The sequence below is a fragment of the Podarcis muralis genome, chromosome 7 (genome assembly GCF_964188315.1).
Source record: "Podarcis muralis chromosome 7, rPodMur119.hap1.1, whole genome shotgun sequence".
Classification (NCBI taxonomy): Eukaryota; Metazoa; Chordata; class Lepidosauria; order Squamata; family Lacertidae; genus Podarcis; species Podarcis muralis.
The window spans coordinates 88930391-88953477 of NC_135661.1; the positions used below are offsets into that span (position 1 = coordinate 88930391).

Sequence of the window (23087 nt, forward strand, 5' to 3'; positions counted from 1 at the left end):
AGCATGCAGCGTGCTCCAGAGTTGCACAATCTCCAGGCGCGCTCTTATTTAAAAGAGGAACACGCACCAGGTGCAGGAGGGCTGGGGGCTGATGGGAGTTGTAGTCCAACACATCTGGGCGGCACCACGTGGGCTGGGGCGCGCTCCTCCCTCGCCAGAGAAGCCTCGGGTCCCCAGGTGTTGATGGACTACAACTCTCATCATCCTTAGCTAGCATGACCACTTGACCGCTTGGGGAAAATGGCCAGGGATGATGGGAGTTGTAGTCCAACAACACATGGCGACCCAAAGTCCGGGAAAGGCTGGGTTAGAGTGCCGGAATGGGAGCTGGGAGAGACCAGGGTGCCAAAAGCTCACCCTGGGTGTGATCCTGGGGGGTGGCAGTCACTCTGCCCCTCTCAGCCCTAACCTACCCCGCAGGGTTGTTGTTGAGAAACAGGGAGATTCGAACGATGTGCGCCACCTTGGGAGTTGCGCTGATGGGAGTTGTAGTCCAACACATCTGGGCGGCACCACCTGGGCTGGGCTAGACTAGAGCAGCCTTTCTCAGCCTCGGGTCCCCAGGTGTGGATGGACTACAACTCCCATCATCCTTAGCTAGCAGGACCACTTGGGGGAAATGGTGGGAAATTTAAATGCAACAAAGAAATAAATGTCCCGGGACAGCTACGGAGCCTGTTCCTTTGCCCAACGACGCGCCCAAGGTCAAGAGGAGCCGGAGGCGGTTGCTGGCTCTTGCGGGGTGAATGTGGCGCTGGCGAGGCCAAGATAGCAGGTTCGATCCCCGTATGGGACAGATGCATATTCCTGCATTGTACTGGGTTGGACTAGATAAATGGTTCCCAACCTTTTTTTTTTTTTTTGCTATGCCCCCCCAGCACCTCTAAAATCCTGATCCCCCCCCGCGTGACTAATAATAATAATAATTAATTTTATTTATATCCCACCCTCCCCAGCCGAAGCTGGGCTCATATATAATTCTTATTATTCAAAAAATGAGCTTCTATTCACCTGGAGGAAGCCTAAAAGGCACATTAACTCTTAATAACTCATTCTCGAATTGCCCCCCCCTTAAAAATCAAATTACCCCCCTGTGCCCCACGTTGGGAACCACGGGAGTAGAAGATCCTCAAATCGCTCCCTTCCAAATCGACGATTCTGCTAATCCGGATTACCTGCGCGAGAAACAAAGAAGGGGCGGGGCTTGGCTACGGCCCCTCCCACACAGGGAGGATCCCCTCCCTACTTAAATCCACCTCCCGCTCCCACGCGGCTTTTGGATACCTTCTTCGAGGAGATCTGCGCGCCGGCGCTGGAAGTGGGTTCGTCTTGTTGCTTTTCCCCTCCCCTGCGCCCCCCCAGCTCCTGTCCCCCCCCCCCATACCTCCCGCCTTCAGGGGATGCCACAGAGCAGCTTTACGCGCACTTTACGCGGAGACTGGAGACTGGGGAAGGGGCGCGCAATAGCAGCGGGCGCCTCGCGGTCGGTGCGCAGCGCGCAATCTTTGAAGCGCCCCGGGGCTTAAGGAGGGGTTTCCTCGTATCTCCCTCTCTCTCTTCTTGTTTTAACTTTTTGTATGTCTTTAAATCATCTCCGATTGTTAGCGTAGATCCGTCCAGTCATCTTTCGCAATGGTCCTTGGGGGTCCCCAAATTCTGCCGCCTTTCACCGCCAAGATACCCCGTTCTTTGCCAGGACACCCCAGCAAGACCCTTCTCGACCTTGTGCTCATTGCCCAAATGTGCTCCTCTTGCTGAAGCTTACTAAATCTGTTCCATTGTAAAGGCAAATGGGCACCTCCTTATATACCGTACATTAAGTGTAGGTCAGTGTCTTCACTGCATATGTTTAGGTGCCGGAAGAAAACATTTCTCTTCAACCGGGTATTTGGTGGATAAACTTTTGATGGCTCTGGAAATGTGTTTGTGGGAGGGGAGATAGTGGTTTGGTTTTATGGCGTATTTTGTTTCCTCGTTTTGTATTTTTCTGTTGTGAAGCACTCTGGGAACCTCAGATGAAGGGCGATATACTACTAGTAGTAGTATTAGTACAGTGTACCTCGGGTTACATCCGCTTCAGGTTACAGACTCCGCTAACCCAGAAATAGTGCTTCAGGTTAAGAACTTTGCTTCAGGATGAGAACAGAAATCATGCTCCGGCGGCAGCAGGAGGCCCCATTAGCTAAAGTGGTGCTTCAGGTTAAGAACAGTTTCAGGTTAAGAACAGACCTCCAGAACGAATTAAGTTCTTAACCCGAGGTACCACCGTACTAGTACGAGATGAGCACCGCAACCCCAGAGTCTGTTATGACTGGACCTAATGGTCAGGGATCCCTTTACTTTTTAACCTCGGGTTAAGTACTTAATTCGTTCCAGAGGTCCGTTCTAAACCTGAAATTGTTCGTAACCTGAAGCACCACTTTAGCTAATGGGGCCTCCTGCGCCTGCCGCACCGCCAGAGCACGATTTCTGTTCTCATCCTGAAGCAAAGTTCTTAACCCGAGGTACTATTTCTGGGTTAGCGGAGTCTGTAACCTGAAGCGTCTGTAACCTGAAGCGTCTGTAACCTGAAGCGTGTGTAACCCGAGGTACCACTGTACTATTATCAGTACTATTAGTACTACTATTAGTAGTAATACGAAGCATCCTCCTACCCCTTCAGATTCCCCCCCTTGGCATCTGGGTAGTAAGCAGTGAATTTACTCCCCAAGGTTTGATTTGGAGCCCAGGGAGGGAGCAAAGGTCACCCAGGGAGCTTCACGGCTTAGTGGGGGATTTGAATCCGTGACTCTTCCCTGGTCAGAGTCCATTTCTCTCCTCCTCCATCTTTGAGCCATTGATTGGCTTAGCCTGGGGGTGTGTGCATTGTGGTTCTTGCGGTGCAGTGAAACTTGCACCTCGACTGCGGGCTGGAAAATGGGTTTAAGAGCGGCCCTTTTTCGGAGCCCAAGCTGCTGCTTCTCCCTGTTGCCTTTTTGCTGACTCTTGAGTTTCCATTCCACACGGTTAGTCAGTGGGGCTGACTTCTGAGAACTGGAGGAAACGGGGAACTCCTCTGTGGCTAAAACTTGCCCAAGAGGCAGGGCGGTCATGAGTTCAAGAACTTCTTCACTGGAAAATGGCAGGGGTCAGGAGAAAGTGTGCCTCATCTGGACTGTTCTGTAGAGGCATAAGAGCGTGGATCAGGCCAGTGGCCCATCTAGGCCAGTATCCTGTTCTCACAGCCACTCAGAAGCCCCAAAGGGCTGCCTGAGAGCAGGATCCGAACACAGGTTCACTTTCTGACAGTAAGAGCTGTTCGACAGTGGAGCGGCCTCCCTCACGAGGTGGTGGACTCTCCTTCCTTGGAGCCATTTAAGCAGAGGTTGGGTGGCCATCTGTGAGGGATGCTTTATCTGAGATTCCTGCATGGCAGGGGTTGGACTGGATGACCTTTGGAGGTCCCTTCCAACCCTACACTTCAATGATTCTCTCCTCCTGTGGTTTCCAGAAACTGTTGTTTCAGGATGCTGTGGTGGACTGGAGGAGATGGGCTGGTTGCCTGTTCAGGGTGGGGTTGAGCTCCCTCTGAAAGGTTCAGAGTTGGGGGTGGGTGGGTGCCCCTGGATCCATCTTGGCCTCTGGAGTAGTAGTGTTGTTGATGTTTAGTCGTGTCCAACTCTTCGTGACCCCCTGGACCAGAGCACGTCAGGCACTCCTGTCTTCCACTGCCTCCCACAGTTTGGTCAAACTCATGTTTGTAGCTTCGAGAACACTGTCCAACCATCTCGTCCTCTGCCGTCCCCTTCTCCTTGTGCCCTCCATCTTTCCCAACATCAGGGTCTTTTCCAGGGAGTCTTCTCTTCTCCTGAGGTGGCCAAAGTCTTGGAGCCTCAGCTTCAGGATCTGTCCTTCCAGTGAGCACTCAGGGCTGATTTCCTTCAGAATGGAGAGGTCTGATCTTCTTGCAGTCCATGGGACACTCAAGAGTCTCCTCCAGCACCATAATTAGTAGTAATAATAATTTATTTATACCCCAGCCACTCTGGGCAGCTTCCAACAATATATTAAAAATGCAATAAAACATCAAACATTAAAAACTTCCCTAAATAGGGCTGCCTTCAGATGTCTTCTAAAGGTCATGTAGGTTTTATTTTATTTGTTTTTTTATTTATTTGTTTTTTCCCTTTAATTTTTTTGGGGCCCCCCAAGAGAGTGGGGCCCTAAGCTATAGCTTGTTTAGCTTATACCTAAATCTGGCACTGGCTCTAATGATTAATTGGATCAATGCTATACTCCTGTCCAGAAACCCATCTCCCAGGGCCCAACTCTTTTTTCCTTCCTTCCTTCCTTCCTTCCTTCCTTCCTTCCTTCCTTCCTTCCTTCCTTCCTTCCTTTCTTGCCTTTATATACCACCGTTATCTTCCAAGCATCTCAAAATGTACATGGTTTTCCTTCTCCCCATTTCACCCTCCCAACAACCCTGTGAGGTAGGTGACTGGCCCAAGGTCACCCAGGGAGTGGGGATTTGAACCCTGCTCTCTCAGGTCCAACACTCTTAAAATCCTCCATGCCACACTGGCTGTTTTCACTGGCCTTCCTCAGCTGGGTGCCCTCTGCCTGTTTCGGACGTCCGGTCCCTCGGCTGGCACAGGGTAGTGTAGCCCCGTCCTTGAATGTTGAGTCCGGGTGTTTTTCAGGCGTGCAAATATTGATCAGTTCTTTCTCCTCCTCTGCCACAGGCTCCTTGGGTGACCTTTGCCCTTTCCCCTGCTTGCTAGAGCTGATGCTCAAAATGTCCTGCTCTCACGAGAGGACCACGCGAAGCCTCTTCGTCTGCCTGGCTCTCGTGACGCTGGGCGACGCCCGGCTTTCCTTCCGGAGAAAAGGTAGGCACCCACCAATCGCTGGATGAGCATCCTTGGCGGTTCCTATGTAGTCTGTGTGGTTTTTATCCTCTGGAACCAAAGCCGATGGCTGTGATGGGATCTTTGTCTAGCCTGAGCAAGGTTTCCCCAGCTTGGGTCCCCAGTTGTTTTTGGACTACAACTCCCATCATCCCTCGTTACCCAGTGGCCAGGGATGATGGGAGTTGTAGTCCCAAAACAGAGAGACCCAAGCTTTGGGAAACACTGGGATTCCAGACTTTTTCAGATCCCATTCCGTAAACTCATCCTCCTAAACCTGCCTATAAAAAAGCGTTATTCCGAATAGCGGTTTGCATAACCCACTAAGGAAGCAGATAACACGGTAAAATTCAAAGCAGTAGCAATTAATTGCACATTGATTCAAGGGTTGCTGTACATCTGCGGTAGGTGAAGTCTTGTGCATTTCTGGTAGGCAGTTATACATAAATATGTTATGCTACGAATTTCCTTCACCCTTACGTTTTTGTCCGTAAAAAATGTGCAGATATATATTTTTTCATGCAGTTTTCTCTGCTGTATGTTGTGTTTTTAGCTACAATATTAGGGGTGGACATTCAAAAAGGCTAGAGCATTCAGGGAAATGATATATAATGAACTGAAAAAAATGTTTCAGATAACTTTTGAAAAACAACAACAACCCAGAAGCCTTTTTAATAGACATTACAGAAGAAATACCAAAAGACTGCTTATGTATGCAGCGACAGATGCAAGAATGCTTTTTGGCCAAAGATGGAAGGAAGAGGAAAAGTCAGCCAAGGAAGAGTGAAAATGATGGACTATGCAGAAATGGCAAAAATGACTGGGAAGATAAGACAGCAAGATGATAGTAAATTTAAAGAAGAATGGTATAAGTTCACAGAGTACATTAAGGAACAATGTGAAGATTTAAAGACGTTAGCAACACTCATTGTCGCTAGCCATTGGGCATGCTGGCTGCGGCGACTATCCTGTGCCCCTAAGCTGGTCTGCTGCCCTCTGGAAGATGTTGCCCCACCAAAGTACTGTATTTTTCGCTCCATAAGATGCACCTAGCTTTTAGAGGAGGAAAACAAGGACAAAAAATGGATGTATGCTTTTTGTGGTTCATGCTGTGGCCACAGGCATGTGATCTGATGGTGAATTTGGGGTGAGCCAATGCAAAAATCCTGAGGATCCATGTGGATCCGTGCTTTGTAACCACGTTTTTGCACCATTGCAGCCCCAGGAAACAGTGGATGCGTGATTTTTTGGGTGCAGGCTGTAGCCATGGACATGCTATGTGATCTGATGGAGAATTTGGGGTGACCCAATGCAAAAATCCTGAGGATCCATGTGCTTTTACCTCCCCCCTCCCAGGCAGCCTCCTTTATTGCTAGCGTCCCTTATCTCCCTCCTGATCCCACCGATCAGCTGTTTCTTTTCAACACTCCCTTCCCTCTTGTTTGCCTTAGTGTAGTGTCTTTTCCTTAGCTGGAGCAGTTTTTCACTCCTCCTATTCTTCTAATTTCTCTCCTCATTGCTTTAGTCTTGCTGTTTCCCCCCTTTGCAAGTTTGCTGTCTTTACCTCCCCCTCCCAGGCAGCCTCCTTTATCTCTAGCGTCCCTTATCTCTCTCCCCGATCGGCAAATGATCAGCGGCTTTGTTTCAACACCCACTTCCCTCTTTCAGAAAAAAAAGAAAAAAAAGAGCATGATCTGCTTTTCGCCCCTGGGCAATTGGGCTCCAGGGACCACACATTCGCTCCATAAGACACACAGACATTTCCCCTTACTTTTTAGGAAGAAAAAAGTGTGTCTTATGGAACAAAAAATACGGTACTTCTTCACATTGTTAAACTATGGAACTCTCACCTACAGCAGGATGATCACCAATCTAGCTTTTAAAAGGGGGTTAGCCCGTTTAGGGCTTTCAAGGTCAGCACCAACACTTTTAATTGTGCTCGGAAACGTACTGGGAGCCAATGCAGATCTCTCAGGACTGGTGTTATGTGGTCTCAGGGGCCGCTCCCAGTCCCCAGTCTAGCTGCCGCATTCTGGATTAGTTGCAGTTTCCGGGTCACCTTCAAAGGCAGCCCCAAGGAGAGCGCATTGCAGTAGTCCAAGCGGGAGATAACTATATAACATTGTTGCAGATGGCTTCCCTGGGGAGACCCCTGGCCTCCTCTCTCCTCTTGGGAACGGGACTCAGGTGGAAACTGAGGTCTTTCCTCGTTGCACGACTTGGAACGCAAAACCTCAAGCGGCCAGTCCAGAGCCGAGTCGCCAGTCAGAAGCCGTCAACTGAGGCCTTACGTCATCTGCATTCCCAGGGCAACGCAGCCTTGCCTCATGCCAGCACATCAGCCGCCAGAAACGTTCGCAGAACGGGGTTGTTGCAAGTTTCTTGAAAAACAGGTGTGTTGCAAGCTGAATCTGGAGACTGCGTTGGTCACAGGAGTTGGATCGTAGACTTCCTGTGAGCAACAGCGCTGAGGCTGAAGTGCAAAACCGGGAAGAGGTTCGGCAAAGGCGGCACCTACTTTTTTTATCCTGAATTCGTGGATTCCCTGTTTTGCAATGTGTCTGTCTACGTGTTGCCACATCGAGCCATTACGTGGAATGAGGAAGAGCAGCAAGCTCTGACGTTTTGTTGTGCTACGTAATTCTTAATTTTGTTGCTCTGTGCTCCAGCTTCCGAGACCTGCTGGGCATTGCCCACTCTCTCTGTCAATTGTCTTTCTCTCCCCCCCCCCCCCCAGTAAAGGGTTTTCTTATTTCATTGGTAAAGGTAAATGTAAAGGGACCCCTGACCATTAGGTCCAGTCGTTGATGGCTCTGGGGTTGCGGCACTCATCTCGTTTTACTGGCCGAGGGAGCCAGCATTTGTCTGCAGACAGTTTTTCTGGGTCATGTGGCCAGCATGACTAAGCCGCTTCTGGCGAACCAGAGCAGCGCATGGAAACGCCATTTACCTTCCCGCCAGAGCGGTACCTATTTATCTACTTGCACTTTGACGTGCTTTCGAACTGCTAGGTTGGCAGGAGCTGGGACTGAGCGACGGGAGCTCACCCCATTGCAGGGATTCGAACCGCCAACCTCCTGATCGGCAAGCCCTAGGCTCTGTGGTTTAACCCGCAGCGCCACCCACCTCCTCCCAGGTCATAGTCAGTCCATCACTATAACCCTTACACCACCCTGGCTCTCAATACGATACTGGAAACATTGCAGGGGTTGGACTTGTTTTATACACATTGTTAAATGTGTATAAAACAGGGAACAATTATAGGAGCAGAGGAAAATGGAAAGTTGAGAAACAAGACTATAGAATGAGACACGTAGAATGAGTACAGCACTTGCACATGGCATGTCTTAAAATAACACACAAAAAATAAATAAATAATAACATCATTATCTGATTATCAAGTCTACTTCCAGATTTGCCAGGCGTGTGACAAGGGAAGTTTGGAAAATGATGATTTCGTTGTAGATGTAAGGAGGGGCTGCCAAGTCGTTTAAAAAGCGTCTGGAGGTTCTAGTCCCTGTTGAAATCTCAAATGATGGGTAATTTTCTCCAGCGTGGCTACATTCCAGAGTGAGTGGTACCCAAGCATCTGGTGCAAGATTTTGGGCTGTTTTCCACCGAGTAGCAATTACTACCTCTTGAGCTGCCAAGATCATATATAACCCTCTGCCAATTGTGATCTTTGCAATGATGAGTGTTTGATATATTTTGGCTCGGTCGGCTGAGCGTGAGATGATTCATCTCAGGGTTGTGGGTTTGAACCTCACGTTGGATGAAATATTTCTGCGTTGCAGGGGGTTGGAATGGATGACCCTCGGTGTCCCTTCCAACTCTAAAATTCCACAGTGGTTAATAATAATAATAATAATAGTAATAATAATTTATTTGTATCCCGCCCTCCCTGGCCAAGAGCGGCTAACATCATAAAAACAACACAATATGCATAAAAACAGGCATCGATTAGTTAAAATACATCTTTAAATTAATTCAGATGAGTTAAAATCTGGGTAGGTGGCAATTAATCAGGTTGGAGTTGAGAGTGGTTAATACTTGCCAGGACCAACTGCTTCCACTGAGCATACAAGGACCTGTGAGCGAGTTGGGCGCCTCCTTCGGGCTTGTTTTATACAAAGGGAAGTAAGTAAGTCAAACGGCATCCTGCCCAAAGGCCTGGCGGAACAGCTCCATCTTGCAGGCCCTGTGGAAAGATGTGAAATCCCACAGGGCCCTGGTCTCTTGTGGGAAAGCGTTCCACCAGGCCAGGGCACGGCCAAAAAGGTTAGAGTCTTGGACTTGGACCTGGGAGAGACCAGGGTTCGAATCCCTCCCCAGCCATGAAGTTCACCTTGGACTGCCTCTCAGCCTGAATTATAGGGTGATCTTTCCCAGTAGTGATGTATGGAAGTGAGAGCTGGACCATCAAGAAGGCTGATGGCCGAAGAATAGATGCTTTTGAATTCTGGTGCTGGAGGAGTCTCTTGAGAGTCCCATGGACTGCAAGAAGATCCAACCTCTCCATTCTGAAGGAAATCAGCCCTGAGTGCTCACTGGAAGGACAGATCCTGAAGCTGAGGCTCCAAGACTTTGGCCGCCTCATGAGAAGAGAAGACTCCCTGGAAAAGACCCTGATGTTGGGAAAGATGGAGGGCGCAAGGAGAAGGGGAAGACAGAGGACGAGATGGCTGGACAGTGTTCTCGAAGCTACTAACATGAGTTTGACCAAACTGCGGGAGGCAGTGGAAGACAGGAGGGCCTGGCGTGCTCTGGTCCAGGGGGTCATGAAGAGTCGGACACGACTAAACAACAACAATGAACTTCCCAGTAGCCTGGACCTAATCTATATGGGGCAGTGGCTCCCAAAGTGGGGTGGGGGGGCAGTAGGATTACTTAGGGGGACACTGAGAGGTAAGGGGGCAGCGGGGTGGGGGTGGAGTACACAACGTCCAGGCTTTGAAAAGCTGCTATCATTGGATCAAGTTCATCTCTTTTGTTGAATTTGTTAAACAAAGTCGTTTTAATTGACTTTTTGCATAAAATGGGCAGCTAATTGGTACTGTTTTGAATTTTATTGTGTGATTATATTCCTTAGCGGTGAGGGGTGATAGGGATGAGTTTATGGAACCAAGGTGGGGGCAGTGGCCCCCAAAAGTTTGGGGACTGCTGTACGAGGGCTTTGTAGGTCATAACCAGCACTTTGAAATTGTCACAGAAGTTGCAGAATCATAGTGTTGAAAGGGGACCCCAAGGGTCATCTAGCCCAACCCCCAGCATAGGACTTGTTCGATAGATTTATTGCTTTATTGTTTGGCGCCCAGCCACGCTTTCCCTGCGGGCCTCTGCAGCTTCTGTTTACGCAGTGTGGCTTTGGAGCGGTCGTAAAGCAATTAGCAGAATTACACAGCGTCTGTGTCGAAAGGGCAGTAAATAAGTCCAGACGTTTCTTCGTCCAGACTTGACAGGACTCGAACCCACAACTGAGATTAAGAGCCTCATGCTCTACCGGCTGAGTTATCCCACCTTGTCTGGGTGATTCTCTCGGCTTCTTAGATGCCTTAAGCAAGCTATTTTTAATATCCTTTTAGGGCCTGTTGCAAGGTGTTTGTTTCTGATGGCTCAGGAACTGGGCCGCCGCAACACACTCGGGGATTTTGGGGGCGTTGGGCTTTCGAAAAAGCCAGGCTTTGGGTTTGCCCCTTTCCTTTGCGCTTCTTTACATCCCTCCCCTCTGCTCTTCCCTCTGACCCCAGGGTGTAGACCACCAGAGCCGCCCGCTCACAGTGCCTACCGCTGCCAGGCCCCCCTGTGCCAGGAGCCTCTTCCGGACTCGGACCTGTTCGGACCTGAATCGGTGCTGGAATTCTACTGCCTACCTGGATACGTCACGACCAGCCTGCCAGCCCTTGCCATCTGCCGAGGAGGGCAGTGGAATATGCTGAGAGACCTCGCTTGCATGCCCCCAGGAAGTAAGTGCTGTGACCTCTCTCTCTCTCTCTCTCTCTCTCTCTCTGCCCCCCTACCCAGAATAAAAATTCAAAGGGGAGAATAATTTGTGTATCCGGTTTGCCAAATCAGAGGTGACCCAACTGCGTGAACAGCCCCTTGAGGCTTCGACTGACTCGCCTGCAAAGGAAGATTGTGGCATCGTGTGCTTTTTTAAAAAGTTAGTCCAGAGTTTCCCAAACCTTGTGTCTCCGACTGTTTTTGGACTACGGTTCCCATCATCCTTGATCACTGGTTCTGTTAGCTGGGAATGGTGGGAGTTGTAGTCCAAAAAAACAGCTGGAGATCCAAGGTTTGGGAAACGCTGGTTTAGAGAAGAGGGGACAGGATGGGAGTTTATAAAATGATGCCTGGTGTTCAAGAAAGATGGGAGGAGACAACTTTTCTTCCTGTCATGTAACAGTAGAATTTGTGGGCACCCAGTGAAGTTGATTGTTGGAAAATTCGGGGCAGACAAAATCAAGTCTTTCTTCATCCAGCACCTGGTTAAACTGTGGAACTCACTGCTGCAGGATTTGTGGAGGAGGCGAGGGCTATTGAAGGCTCCTAGCCAGGATGGCTGTTCTTCTGCATCCCAGTTGCTGGAAACTACAGGAAGGAAAAGGGCTCTTGTGCTGGACTCTTGCTCATGTTTCCCACTGGGACATCTCCTATTTTTTAAAAAAATGCTTTTTATTGGTGTTTCATTTAATACAAACAAACAAAATACAGTAAAATCCAACAATCATTTACCCACATTCTTTCCCCACACTCTGCTGAGCACTGACTTCCTTCTCTCCCTTCAATGGATTTTCGTCTATCAGTTACTTTTCCACAGTTTCTTATCATATCCAATCCTATCTACATCGTAAGATTTATTTCAGTCCTTCCAGAGTCTTCAAATTTCTACAGTTATTATTTCCATAAATTTACTCCAATCTTTTTGGAATTTTGCTTCCTCCTGATTTCGGATGCTACAGGTCAGTTTTGCTAGTTCCGCATAATCAACCATCTTCGTCTGCCATTCCTCTATTGTTGGTAATTCTGGTACTTTCCATTTTTGGGCTAACAAAGTTCTGGCAGCAGCTGTAGCATACAGAAATAACCTTTGATCTGCTTTTTCTATTTCCTTTTCCATCAGACCTAGCAAGAAAGCTTCTGGCTTTTTCGGGAAAGTGTATTTAAATATCTTTTTCAATTCGTTACAAATCTGTTCCCAAGACTTTCATTTTCTCACATTCAGGCATCTCCTTGGCCACTGCAAGAATGGGATGCTGGCCTGATCCAGCCATAGCTGTCAACCGTCCCTTATTTGGCGGAAAACTCGCTTATCCCAGCGCTGTGTCCCACTGCTGTCCCTTATTGATGATGTCCCTTAAATTTCCCTGGTTTCAAAAAAAGCAGCTCCTCTCCCTCCCTCCCTCCCTGCTGGCCAGGGAGGAGGGAGGCTCCAACTGTGTTGCTTGGCTGCATTGCTCACCCAATAAGGAGTCTAAGAACGACCAGGGGGGTGGAGCTTGCATGCCTTGTGCTGATCAAATCGGCCGCGTTGCCTGGGGACTCGCCTTTGCTCAGCGCTTCCCAGCGGAGAGGTGACGGTGGTTTCCCTTGCTGCATCCCTTTTGCTGGGTTGCTGCGCTGTGGGAACCGCCGCTTGAGGCTTCGTTTGGCTGCTGGCTGGGCTTTCTGCCTTTGGCTCGGAGGGGCTCAGAAGTCGAACATACCTATGTGCGGGAAATCCTTATTTTGGCTGCTGATCCCTTATTTTTGAGGCTGCTGGTCCCTTATTTTCAAATCTGTAAGTTGACAGCTATGGATCCAGCAGGCTGTTCTCATAAAATATTTCAAGTGGTGTGCGATACATGGTGCCGTGCGCACTCCTAGCATTGCACCCGAAACCCTCCGATGTTGCAAGGGGGGGCTCTCCCTGTGTTGCACAGTCGGTGTGTCGTGGCCCAGTCCCGAGTGCCATTCATGCAGGATGCAAAATTCGGATTCCCTGGGCTCAGAATTCAAGCCTCTCCACCAGTTTGGTTGCCACCTTGTGGACAGAACCGCAACAGCAGCTCACTCTGTCACCCGCCGTTTTGCAGGCGGCTGCCATTAGCTGTGAAGGAGAAGAAGAACCTGACTTTGCAGATGATTGTTGGTGAAATATACTCTGAGTCAAGAGTGGATTTCATGCTCTTTATTCAGCTCATAGTGGTGAGGAGGAATGGAAGTCCCCCCACAATATCTGCTTTATATACATTATTTACACAATGGGCCCCACGTGATTGGCTAATTCTGGGATTCACCTGTAGGCCAATCAGGTTGCGGATTCACTTCCACCTGGAGCTGGATTGGGTGGCTTCTGCAGACCAATCAGACTGCTGCATTGTTCTAGGACCAATCAGACTGCTGCATTTTGGATCCTATTCAACTCGGTACATAACAGTTGGGCTCAGGGATGATGAGGCAACTTGCAGTCCAGCAACATTTGCAGGGCACCAGTCTGGCTTTTCCTGCAGCCACTGGAAAGGAGTGTTCAAATTTTTATCCCAGGGATATGAATTCAGACTCATTCTGATCCACATTTATTTGGGTCCAATTTATTTGAAAGGCTTGTCTGCTACGCAGTTGCTTAGGATTGGGTTGGGGCCCTTAGCGAGCCAACTTTCAAGTATGCAAGCTTTTGAGTCCAACAGAGTTCTTGGCCTATTGACAGCGGTGGGTGATGGTTGTGCTGCTATAGCGATGGTTGCTGTTTATTGTTGCTGCTGACCTTGTGTGCTATCATCCTGCCAGGGCACTCTGGGTGGTCTAAGACAGGGGTCAGCAAACTTTTTCAGCAGGGGGCCGGTCCACTGTCCCTCAGACCTTGGGGGGGGGGGGCGGACTATATTTTGAAAAGAAAAAAAAGAATGAATTCCTATGCCCCACAAATAACCCAGAGATGCATTTTAAATAAACGCACACATTCTGCTCATGTAAAACATAGCTGTCAACTTTCAGATTTGAAAATAAGGGATCAGCAGCCTCTCCTGTCCAGGGGACAGTCTACAGCACGGGTGTCAAACACAAGGTTTAGGGTAGGTAGCAAAGGGGGGGAAATCCAAACAAATGCTCGATTAAAATTTGGGGAATGAGAAAAATTAAAACCTGCACATCTTGTGTAACTTAAACACCAAGCCAAACAGGAAACAATTTTTATATTCATATATGTATTCAAATGAAATCAAGGTGTAGTGTTCCATGAGCCGGAAGCTCTGCATTACTTAATCCAGCTGTTAAAGGTGTTATGGACTTTGAAGACACTCGAACTCGAACCGGCCCTTTGAGGGTGACCAAACTGCTGATGCGGCCCCCCGATGAATTTGAGTTTGACACCCCTGGTCTACAGGATATCTAACAATCCGGGATAGCAGTGGGAAGCAGCAGGAACAGCGCTGGAATAAGGGAATTTCCCGCAAAAAAAGGGAAGGTTGACAGCTATGATGTAAAAACACCAGGCAGGCCCCACAAATAACCCAGAGGTGCGTTTTAAATAAAAGGACACATTCTGCTCATGTAAAAGCATGCTGATTCCCGGACTGTCTGCGGGCTGGATTTAGAAGGCGATTGGGCTGGATCCGACCCCTGGGTCTTAGTTTACCTACTCATGGTCTAAGATTGAAGATATTCCAGCAGTGAAATGAATCTCAGTGTTTGGGTGGCAGAATGCTTGCAGTCTTCTCAAACACACCACCCCTGTTAGGATGGGCAGCTGGCCTGGATGGGCCAGTTTGGGTCATTCCTGCCACCACAGACATTTTTGACACCTTTTGCCCTAACCTTGACCGACAAAGAAGCAGCTTGCCTTATTCTTCCATCTGTGTAGGTCTGCCCTCCCTGTTTAGCTTTGGGCACTGATCCCCGCAGTCCTAAACCAACGATTCCCCACCTTCCTAAGGGTCTCCATTAAATCTCTCTTGCCTCCTCACCCAACCCTTGCAGCTCCACGTCCCGACGCCTTCCTCTCCGCGGCTTCCGTCCCCATGGTGCTGGCTGCCGCCGTGATCTTTTCCGCCATTCTGGTGACGGTTGTGGCTTGCGTCCTCCTGAAGACGAGACTCCACTTCTGCCGCTGCCTCAGGTGAGCCTGGGCAAACTCCAAGAGTGGATCCTGTTTGTAGTCTGCTACCTTCCACTGTTGAAGTGTATTTATTATACTGTATGTTTACTGTATTGGACGCGGGTGGTGCTGTGGGTTAAACCACAGAGCCTAGGGCTTGCCGATCAGAAGGTCGGAGGTTCAAATTCCCGCAACGGACTGAGCTCCCGTTGCTCGGTCCCTGCTCCTGCCAACCTAGCAGTTCGAAAGCACGTCAAAGTGCAAGTAGATAAATAGGTATCGCTCCGGCGGGAAGGTAAACGGCGTTTCCGTGCGCTGCTCTGGTTCACCAGAAGCTGCTTAGTCCTGCTGGCCACATGACCCAGAAGCTGTACGCCGGCTCCCTCGGCCAGTAAAGCGAGATGAGCGCCACAACCCCAGAGTCGGCCACGACTGGACCTAATGGTCAGGGGTCCCTTTACCTTTATGTTTACTGTATTATGTGTTATAAGAAAAACAGCAACTGTTCCCTTTCTCTTATGGGGTATCCAAGGCCCGTATAGAGTCCTGAAGTGGGTTCCCTATCCATAGGAGAAAATAGCAGAGGCCAACCAGAGAATATTGAGAAGCAAAGCAAGCTAGTAAGCCTGATTTTTATTAAACTGTTGCAACAGGGTCCCCACTCCCCACATGCAGGAGGAGAGAACCCAGAACAATGGTGGGCAAGCCCTTATATAGATTCTTGAAATTGCCCACCCTGTAGCCCAAGACCACCGCCCAAAACATCATACATACATCACAGAAGGGGGTGGTCTACAGCAGAAATCCTGCCTGCCAGGATACCTGACAATGGTCACTGATTGCTTTACCTGGGCACCCTGGCCATTCTTTTGTGATGGTTAGTAGTTTAGTTCCTGAATGCAGGTCACAGGCTCACCCTATTCATACACAAATACGCCCTTAAGGCAGGATTTGCAAGCAAAAAGACAATGGAAAGGCTTTCCCCATTTGCCTCCCTCCTTGCAAAGGAATATTGGAGGTCATTGGGAGAGTCAAAATGGCTTTAGGATTGCTCTCCCCTATGATTTCAGACACGTGGCTCATATATTTAGATATGTGTGCATTTATGAATACAGTGGTACCTCAGGTTACATGCGCTTCAGGTTACATACGCTTCAGGTTACAAACTCCACTAACCCAGAAATATTAGTTACAGATGGGTAGCCGTGTTGGTCTGCCATAGTCAAAACAAAAAAAATTCCTTGCAGTAGCAAGGAACGAAAGCTCATACCAAGAACTAACTTAGTTGGTCTTTAAGGTTCTAAAGCTCACACGAAAGCTCATACCAAGAACTAACTTAGTTGGTCTTTAAGGTTCTAACATTGTGTATGCCATCAAATGCCAACAGTGTCCTTCAGCTCTCTATATTGGACAAACAGGCCAAACCTTACGCCAAAGAATAAACGGACATAAATCTGACATCAAGAATCACAAGACAGAGAAACCAGTAGGAGAACACTTCAATCTCCCAGGACATTCTATACAAGATCTCAAAGTAGCTGTTTTACTACAAAGGAATTTCAGAAATAGACTGGAAAGAGAAGCTGCTGAATTGCAAATCATTACCAAACTTAAAACCATGGAGACACCTGGACTGAATAAAGACATTGGATTCTTATCTCACTATACATGACAAAGCCATTTTTCACCTTCTCACCCCTTGCTTTTTCCTGTAAGACCTACTGCAGTCGTTAATAGTCGTCAACAGGCTCATCACAGCTATCTGCCAATCACCCATTCCCACCCCCCTCTGAGTAATACCCCTCCCCACCTTCTCACTATATAGAAGGATCTGGCAACTTCTGTTTCAGTGTATCTGAAGAAGTGTGCATGCACACGAAAGCTCATACCAAGAACTAACTTAGTTGGTCTTTAAGGTGCTACTGCAAGGAATTTTTTTTGTCCAGAAATATTACCTCGGGTTAAGATCTTTGCTTCAGGATGAGAACAGAAATTGCGCAGCAGCAACAGCAGGAGGCCCCATTAGCTAAAGTGGTAACTCAGGTTAAGAACAGTTTCAGGTCAAGAACGGACCTCCGGAACAAATTAAGTTCTTAACCTGAGGTACCACTGTAGTGTTCTGTATTTGACACCTGAAAAATCTTATAACATACTCTAGACTTTTTTAAAAAAAAATGAATAGCTGTATAGAGATATTTTTTAAAAACGAATAGATTGGTCCTCCTTACACACCCTTCTTCCCTTTTGCAAGCTGCGGGGGGGTCACACTTTGCTTGGGCTTGTACAGAACTTTGGTTTCAAAGACCCTCACGGTGCTGTTTCTCTCTCTCCCCCCCCCCCCAGTTCCTACGAGCCCCTGGACGACCCGTTGGAGCAAGTGGAAGAGCTCGACGTGCCCGGACTGGACTGCAGCGGAGGCCCCCTCCCCTCGTACGAAGAGGCCGTCTACGGTCACACGGGGTGCCCCTCGCCGCCGGGGGCGCAGGGCCCGACCCCTCTGGTCCTTTCCCAGGAAGCCTGTTCCCCCCCAGATCTCTGCGGCCTCGGAGAGGAGCCCCCTTCCTACGAGGACTCCTTGGTGGCAGCTTCTACCGAATCGGGACCTGCCCCAGGAAGAGAGTCACCCTCCCAGCTCCCCACATCGCTCTTGCCCCCGGGTGCTGGAAAGAAGGACGGTCCTTAGCCAAGCTTGCAGCGCTTTTGTTGATCCGCCTTGGAGCCACGATTTCCTTCCTTTTCCCCTCCACCCTTTTCCAAGTGGCTCCCTGGAGCCACAATCTTAGAGGTGGGGGGGAATTACAGGGTGCCCTAAGGAAGCCCTGCCCCTCCCTGATCAAACACTGCTATTGGAGGGCTGTGGTGGGCGGAGCGATGCATCCGCCAATGAGGGACTGACTTAATACCCCGGCCAATGGTCCTGCGGCAGTGGAGCCATATTGCAGATTCAATGGGCTGGTTGGTTTTCCGTGTTGGGACACAAGTAGGAATTCCGTCCTAAGAAGTTTGGTTGTTGTTTTTCTTAATTTACGTTTTTATTTTATTTTAAAGCCTTTTTCTTAATTCATTTTATTTCCCAAAGCAAAACGTGAGTGTTTGGATATGGGGGAAACTCATCGTTCCTTCTCTCCAAAGGCTTCCTTGCCTGCTGAGCTCAGAATTCACACAGCTTGGAGGCTGCACTGGGTGCCTCCAGGGGACCAGTTTGGACCTGCCCCTGACTGGTCCCTTGCCCCAGTAACGGATGGAAGTCTTGGCCCAAATGGCTCGGGGGAACTGTTCATATATTGACCCCCTCCGCTGAATTTGCTTCTGCAGGAACAGACTTGTGACTTTGCTGAAGAGGCCAACTTGAAAGCAGTATTGACATTTGCAAGAACTCTGGGTTAATCGCCCCACATTGTCTGAATGTACACTGTCCGATATACTTTTGAATGCTGTTTGTTGTGTTCAGAAATTTATTTTTTAAAAAACAATTAAAACTTTGTTCATTCTACACTTGTGGACTATTTTTTACATCTGCCTAGAGTGTGTGGACTTCTTGGGGGGGAAAAAATCTGCAAAGCATTAAAGTCGGGACCGGGATGGGTTTCGGGGGTGTAGAAAGTCCCTCCCTAATGTACTAATTACAAATTGTTTCTGAATGGTCAGTTATCTAGATGTCGACCCCGTGTGCAGCAGCCAGGGAAAAGGCAAATTCCATGCAAGGGATCATTAGGAAAGGAAGTGAAAATAAAACTGCTGGTGTCAGAATGCCATTGTACAAATCTAGGGCGCAGCCTCATTTGGAATACTGTGTACAGTTCTGGTCGCCTCAACTCAAAAGGGATATCGCAGAGTTGGAAACGTTTTTGGGAAAAGGTAGCCAAAACAATCAAGGGGCTGGAGCAACTCTCCTGTGAAGAAAATTTTGCAGTGTTGGGGGCTTTCTAGTTTAGAGAAAAGGCGAGGAAGAGGCGATGTTTATAAAATTCTGTATTGCAAGGAGAAAGCGGAGAGAAGCTTTTCCCCCTCTCTCATAACACACACAAATGAAAAGTAACTTCTTTAGTTTTATTTTCCTTTCCTAATGATGGAATTTGCCCTTTTCACAGTCGCCGCACGCAGAGTTAGCGACTTCACTGAGCTCTCCGCTGTGACCCCAAGGTCTCGTTCTCGGCCCACCACTTCCAGTTCAGACTCCGTAAGGGTATATGCCAAATTAACATTATTATATTTTTGCTCCAACGGGCATCACTTTGCCCTCGCTTATGTTGAATTGCCTTTGCCATTTTGCTGCCCGTTGGCTCGGTTTGGAGAGGTCCTTTTGGAGCTCTTCGCAATCTCGTTCCGTTCCAATAATTTAGCGCCGTCACCAAAGCTGGTCACCTCACACTGCTCCACTCCAAATCGTCTATGAACAAGTTTCAAAGCATGGGTCCCAATACTGGTTCTTGGGGGAGGCTCAACCCTAACCCTAACCCAGCCACATGGGAGGGGTATATATAAAATTATTTTCATCAGGAAGAACTTTCTAACGTCAGGAGCTATTTGACAGCGGAATAGACTCCCTTGTGGACCCTCCTTACTTGGAGGTTTCAAAGCAGAGGTTGAATGGCCACCTGTGAGGGACGCTTTAGCTGAAAGGTCCAGCTCCGAGGGCCTTCTGACGGTTCCCTCATTGCGAGAGGCCAAGTTACAGGGAACCAGGCAGAGGGCCTTCTCGGTAGTGGCGCCCGCCCTGTGGAACGCCCTCCCACCAGATGACAAAGCGATAAACATCTACCTGACATTCAGAAGACATCTGAAGGCAGCCCTGTTCAGGGAAGTTTTTAATATGTGACATTTTAGTGTATCTTTCATCTTTGTTGGAAGCCGCCCAGAGTGGCTGGGGAAACCCAGCCAGATGGGCGGGGTACAAATAAATTATTATTATTATTATTATTATTATTATTATTATTATTATTATTATTATTATTATTTAATTCCTGCATTGCAGGGGGTTGGACTAGATGATCCCATAGGGCCCCTTCCAACTCCACAATTACATGAGCCAATTGGGCTCAATAATAATAATACAATAATTTTTTTTTATTTATATCCCACCCATCTTGCTGGCTTTCCCCAGCCACTCTGGGCAGCTTACAACATACATAAAAACACAACAAAGCATCAAACATTGAAAGAACAAAATATCCTATACGAGCAACAAACCAACCAACAAATCAATAGAAACCAATAACATTAACAATAATCAACAGTTTGCAGCTATACCCAAATTGAAATAACCGCCAACGCCAACTGAACATTTAACCTACACCAACCTGATGAAAGCAAAACAGAGGAACCAAAATTAGAACCATTTACTAAAACATTTTAGAAAGTAAGGTGGGGGGTTTCTAGATCTGAATAACAAATGACCTGACTTCTAGCTTTGTTGATGTTGCGTCCTGATGGCACGTGCTTTGGTGATCCTCTGATACAACAACGCTTGCGTTTCGCACCAAGTCCTGGCCACCACTCAGGATCAAGTCCAGGGTCGCCCCTTGCCCTCTGGTTGGTTCCAGCACCAACTGTTCTAGTGCACAGTCATTTTAGGGTGTCTAGAAATTGCACCACTTTGGTATGACTGGGACACAGATGTAGCTCGTCGAAGTCATCTTGTTAATTCAGTGTTTCTCCTTTTAGATGCTCCCTTGAGTTCATTCCTCGTCTTGAGGTCTCCTTGAGCATCTTGATCGGGGGAAGATAGCATGTCCCCAGTACAGTGGAGAGAAAAGCAATGACAAACCTAGACATCTTAAAAAGCAGAGACATCACCTTGCCAACAAAGGTCCGTATAGTTCAAGCCATGGATTTCCCAGTAGTGATGCATGGAAGTGAGAGCTGGACCATAAAGAAGGCTGATCGCCAAAGAATGGATGCTTTTGAATTCTGGTGCTGGAGGAGACTCTTGAGAGTCCCATGGACTGCAAGAAGATCCAACCTCTCCATTCTGAAGGAAATCAGCCCTGAGTGCTCACGGGAAGGACAGATCCTGAAGCTGAGGCTCCAAGACTTTGGCCACCTCAGGAGAAGAGAAGACTCCCTGGAAAAGACCCTGATGTTGGGAAAGATGGAGGGCACAAGGAGAAGGGGGCGACAGAGGACGAGATGGTGGGACAGTGTTCTCGAAGCTACCAGCATGAGTTTGACCCAACTACGGGAGGCAGTGGAAGACAGGAGTGCCTGGTGTGCTCTGGTCCAGGGGGTCACGAAGAGTCGGACATGACTAAACAACAACAACAACAGTACAGTGGACACTCGGGTTGCGAACGTGATCCGTGCGGGAAGCATGTTCACAACCCACAGCGTTCACAACCTGTAGTGCCACGTCTGGACATGCGTAGGTCTCGATTTAGCGCTTCTGTGCAAGCGCCAAAACCCAGAAGTAACCCGTTCCAGAAATTGCACAACCCGAAGCGTCTGTAACCTGAGGTATGACTGTACTAAGCTGCTCTTGGGCCCTCGAATTGCCCCCTGCAATGATTCTGGGGAGACCAGGGCCGGATTTAAGTTTGACAAGCCCACGCAGCAGCACGTCCTAGACCTTAGAATCCTAGAGTTGGAAGAGACCACAAGGGCCATCGAGTCCAACCCCTTGCCAAGCAGGAAACACCATCAGAGCACTCCTGACATATGGTTGTCAAGCCTCTGCTTAAAGACCTCCAAAGAAGGAGACTCCACCACACTCCTTGGCAGCAAATTCCACTGTCGAACAGCTCTTACTGTCAGGAAGTTCTTCCGAATGTTGAGGTGGAATCTTCTTTCTTGTAGTTTGGATCCATTGCTCCGTGTCCGCTTCTCTGGAGCAGCAGAAAACAACCTTTCTCCCTCCTCTATCTGACATCCTTTTCTATATTTGAACATGGCTATCATATCACCCCTTAACCTCCTCTTCTCCAGGCTAAACATGCCCAGCTCCCTTAGCCGTTCCTCATAAGACATCGTTTCCAGGCCTTTGACCATTTTGGTTGCCCTCCTCTGGACACGTTCCAGTTTGTCAGTGTCCTTCTTGACAAGACTGTCGTTCTAAAGCAATGGTGGGGTTCGCTCGCTGCGGGAGGCTTGACAGTCTAAGCTCTCCCATTGATCAGGGAAGGTAAACACTGCTCTGGGTGCGCCCCTAGACAGATGCACCTGTATGGATCCACTTCCTTTTGCGCTGGGTGGGATCGGCTTGCTGAACCTGTTTCGTAGGCAGGTCTCCTTCATGCAGCTTTACCCTGGAATGCAAAAGACAACAAGGGTGGCACGGAGGGTGCAGAGAGATCTTTTGTTGCAAGTGGTTCTTGTTATAGAACAACTGTCCGGGACATCTAGGCTTTCAGGGGGGGGGGGGGTTTTGGCAGGTGCAAATTCTATCAAGTCTGCTTCACACAGAGTCATCGGACAGCTGGTCCACCTAGTTCAGTGTTGCGTACAGTGGTACCTCGGGTTAAGTACTTAATTCGTTCTGGAGGTCTATTCTTAACCTGAAATTGTTCGTAACCTGAAGCACCACTTTAGCTAATGGGGCCTCCCACTGCTGCCGCACCGCTGGAGCACGATTTCTGTTCTCATCCTGAAGCAAAGTTCTTAACCCGAGGTACTATTTCTGGTTTAGTGGAGTCTGTAACCTGAAGCGTCTGTAACCTAAGGTACGACTGTACACTGGTTTGCAAACTAATGCCAGTGTACCGGAAGAAGCAAAGATCACCAGTGTCAAAGCAATGATTCTTCAACATCAACTTTGTTGGACTGGTCGTGTTGTGCGGATGCCTGATGATCGTCTTCCAAAGCAACTACTCTACTCTGAACTTAAAAATGGAAAGCGTAATGCTGGTGGTCAACAAAAGAAATTTAAAGACTCTCTCAAGGCAAATCTAAAAAAATGTAGTATAAATACTGACAACTGGGAAACACTGGCCTGCGAGCGCTCCAGTTGGAGAACAGCCTTTACCAAAGGTGTCATGGGCTTTGAAGACACTCGAACTCAGGACGCAAGGGAGAAACGTGCCAAGAGGAAGGCACGCTTGGCAAATCCACACTGGGATCAACTCCCGCCCAGGAACCAATGTCTCCACCGTGGAAGGACGTGTGGATCCAGAATTGGCCTCCACAGTCACTTACGG

General features: G+C 48.5%; 1 protein-coding gene across 2 annotated transcripts; it reads left to right on the plus strand.

Annotated features, from left to right (window-relative positions):
- The first annotated feature begins 984 nt into the window (after positions 1-984).
- Positions 985-17720, plus strand: LOC114603282 (sushi domain-containing protein 6-like). Of its 2 annotated transcripts, none has more exons than XM_028742151.2 (5): positions 985-1322; positions 4722-4868; positions 10634-10849; positions 14841-14979; positions 17302-17720. In XM_028742151.2, exons 2-5 carry the CDS (start codon positions 4766-4768, stop codon positions 17639-17641), a joined length of 798 nt encoding a protein of 265 aa, XP_028597984.2. In that variant the 5' UTR covers positions 985-1322; positions 4722-4765; the 3' UTR covers positions 17642-17720. The 2 variants fall into 2 exon arrangements, with proteins under 2 accessions (XP_028597984.2, XP_028597985.2); XM_028742152.2 differs by having other exon boundaries at positions 985-1318.
- The last annotated feature ends 5367 nt before the right edge of the window (positions 17721-23087 follow it).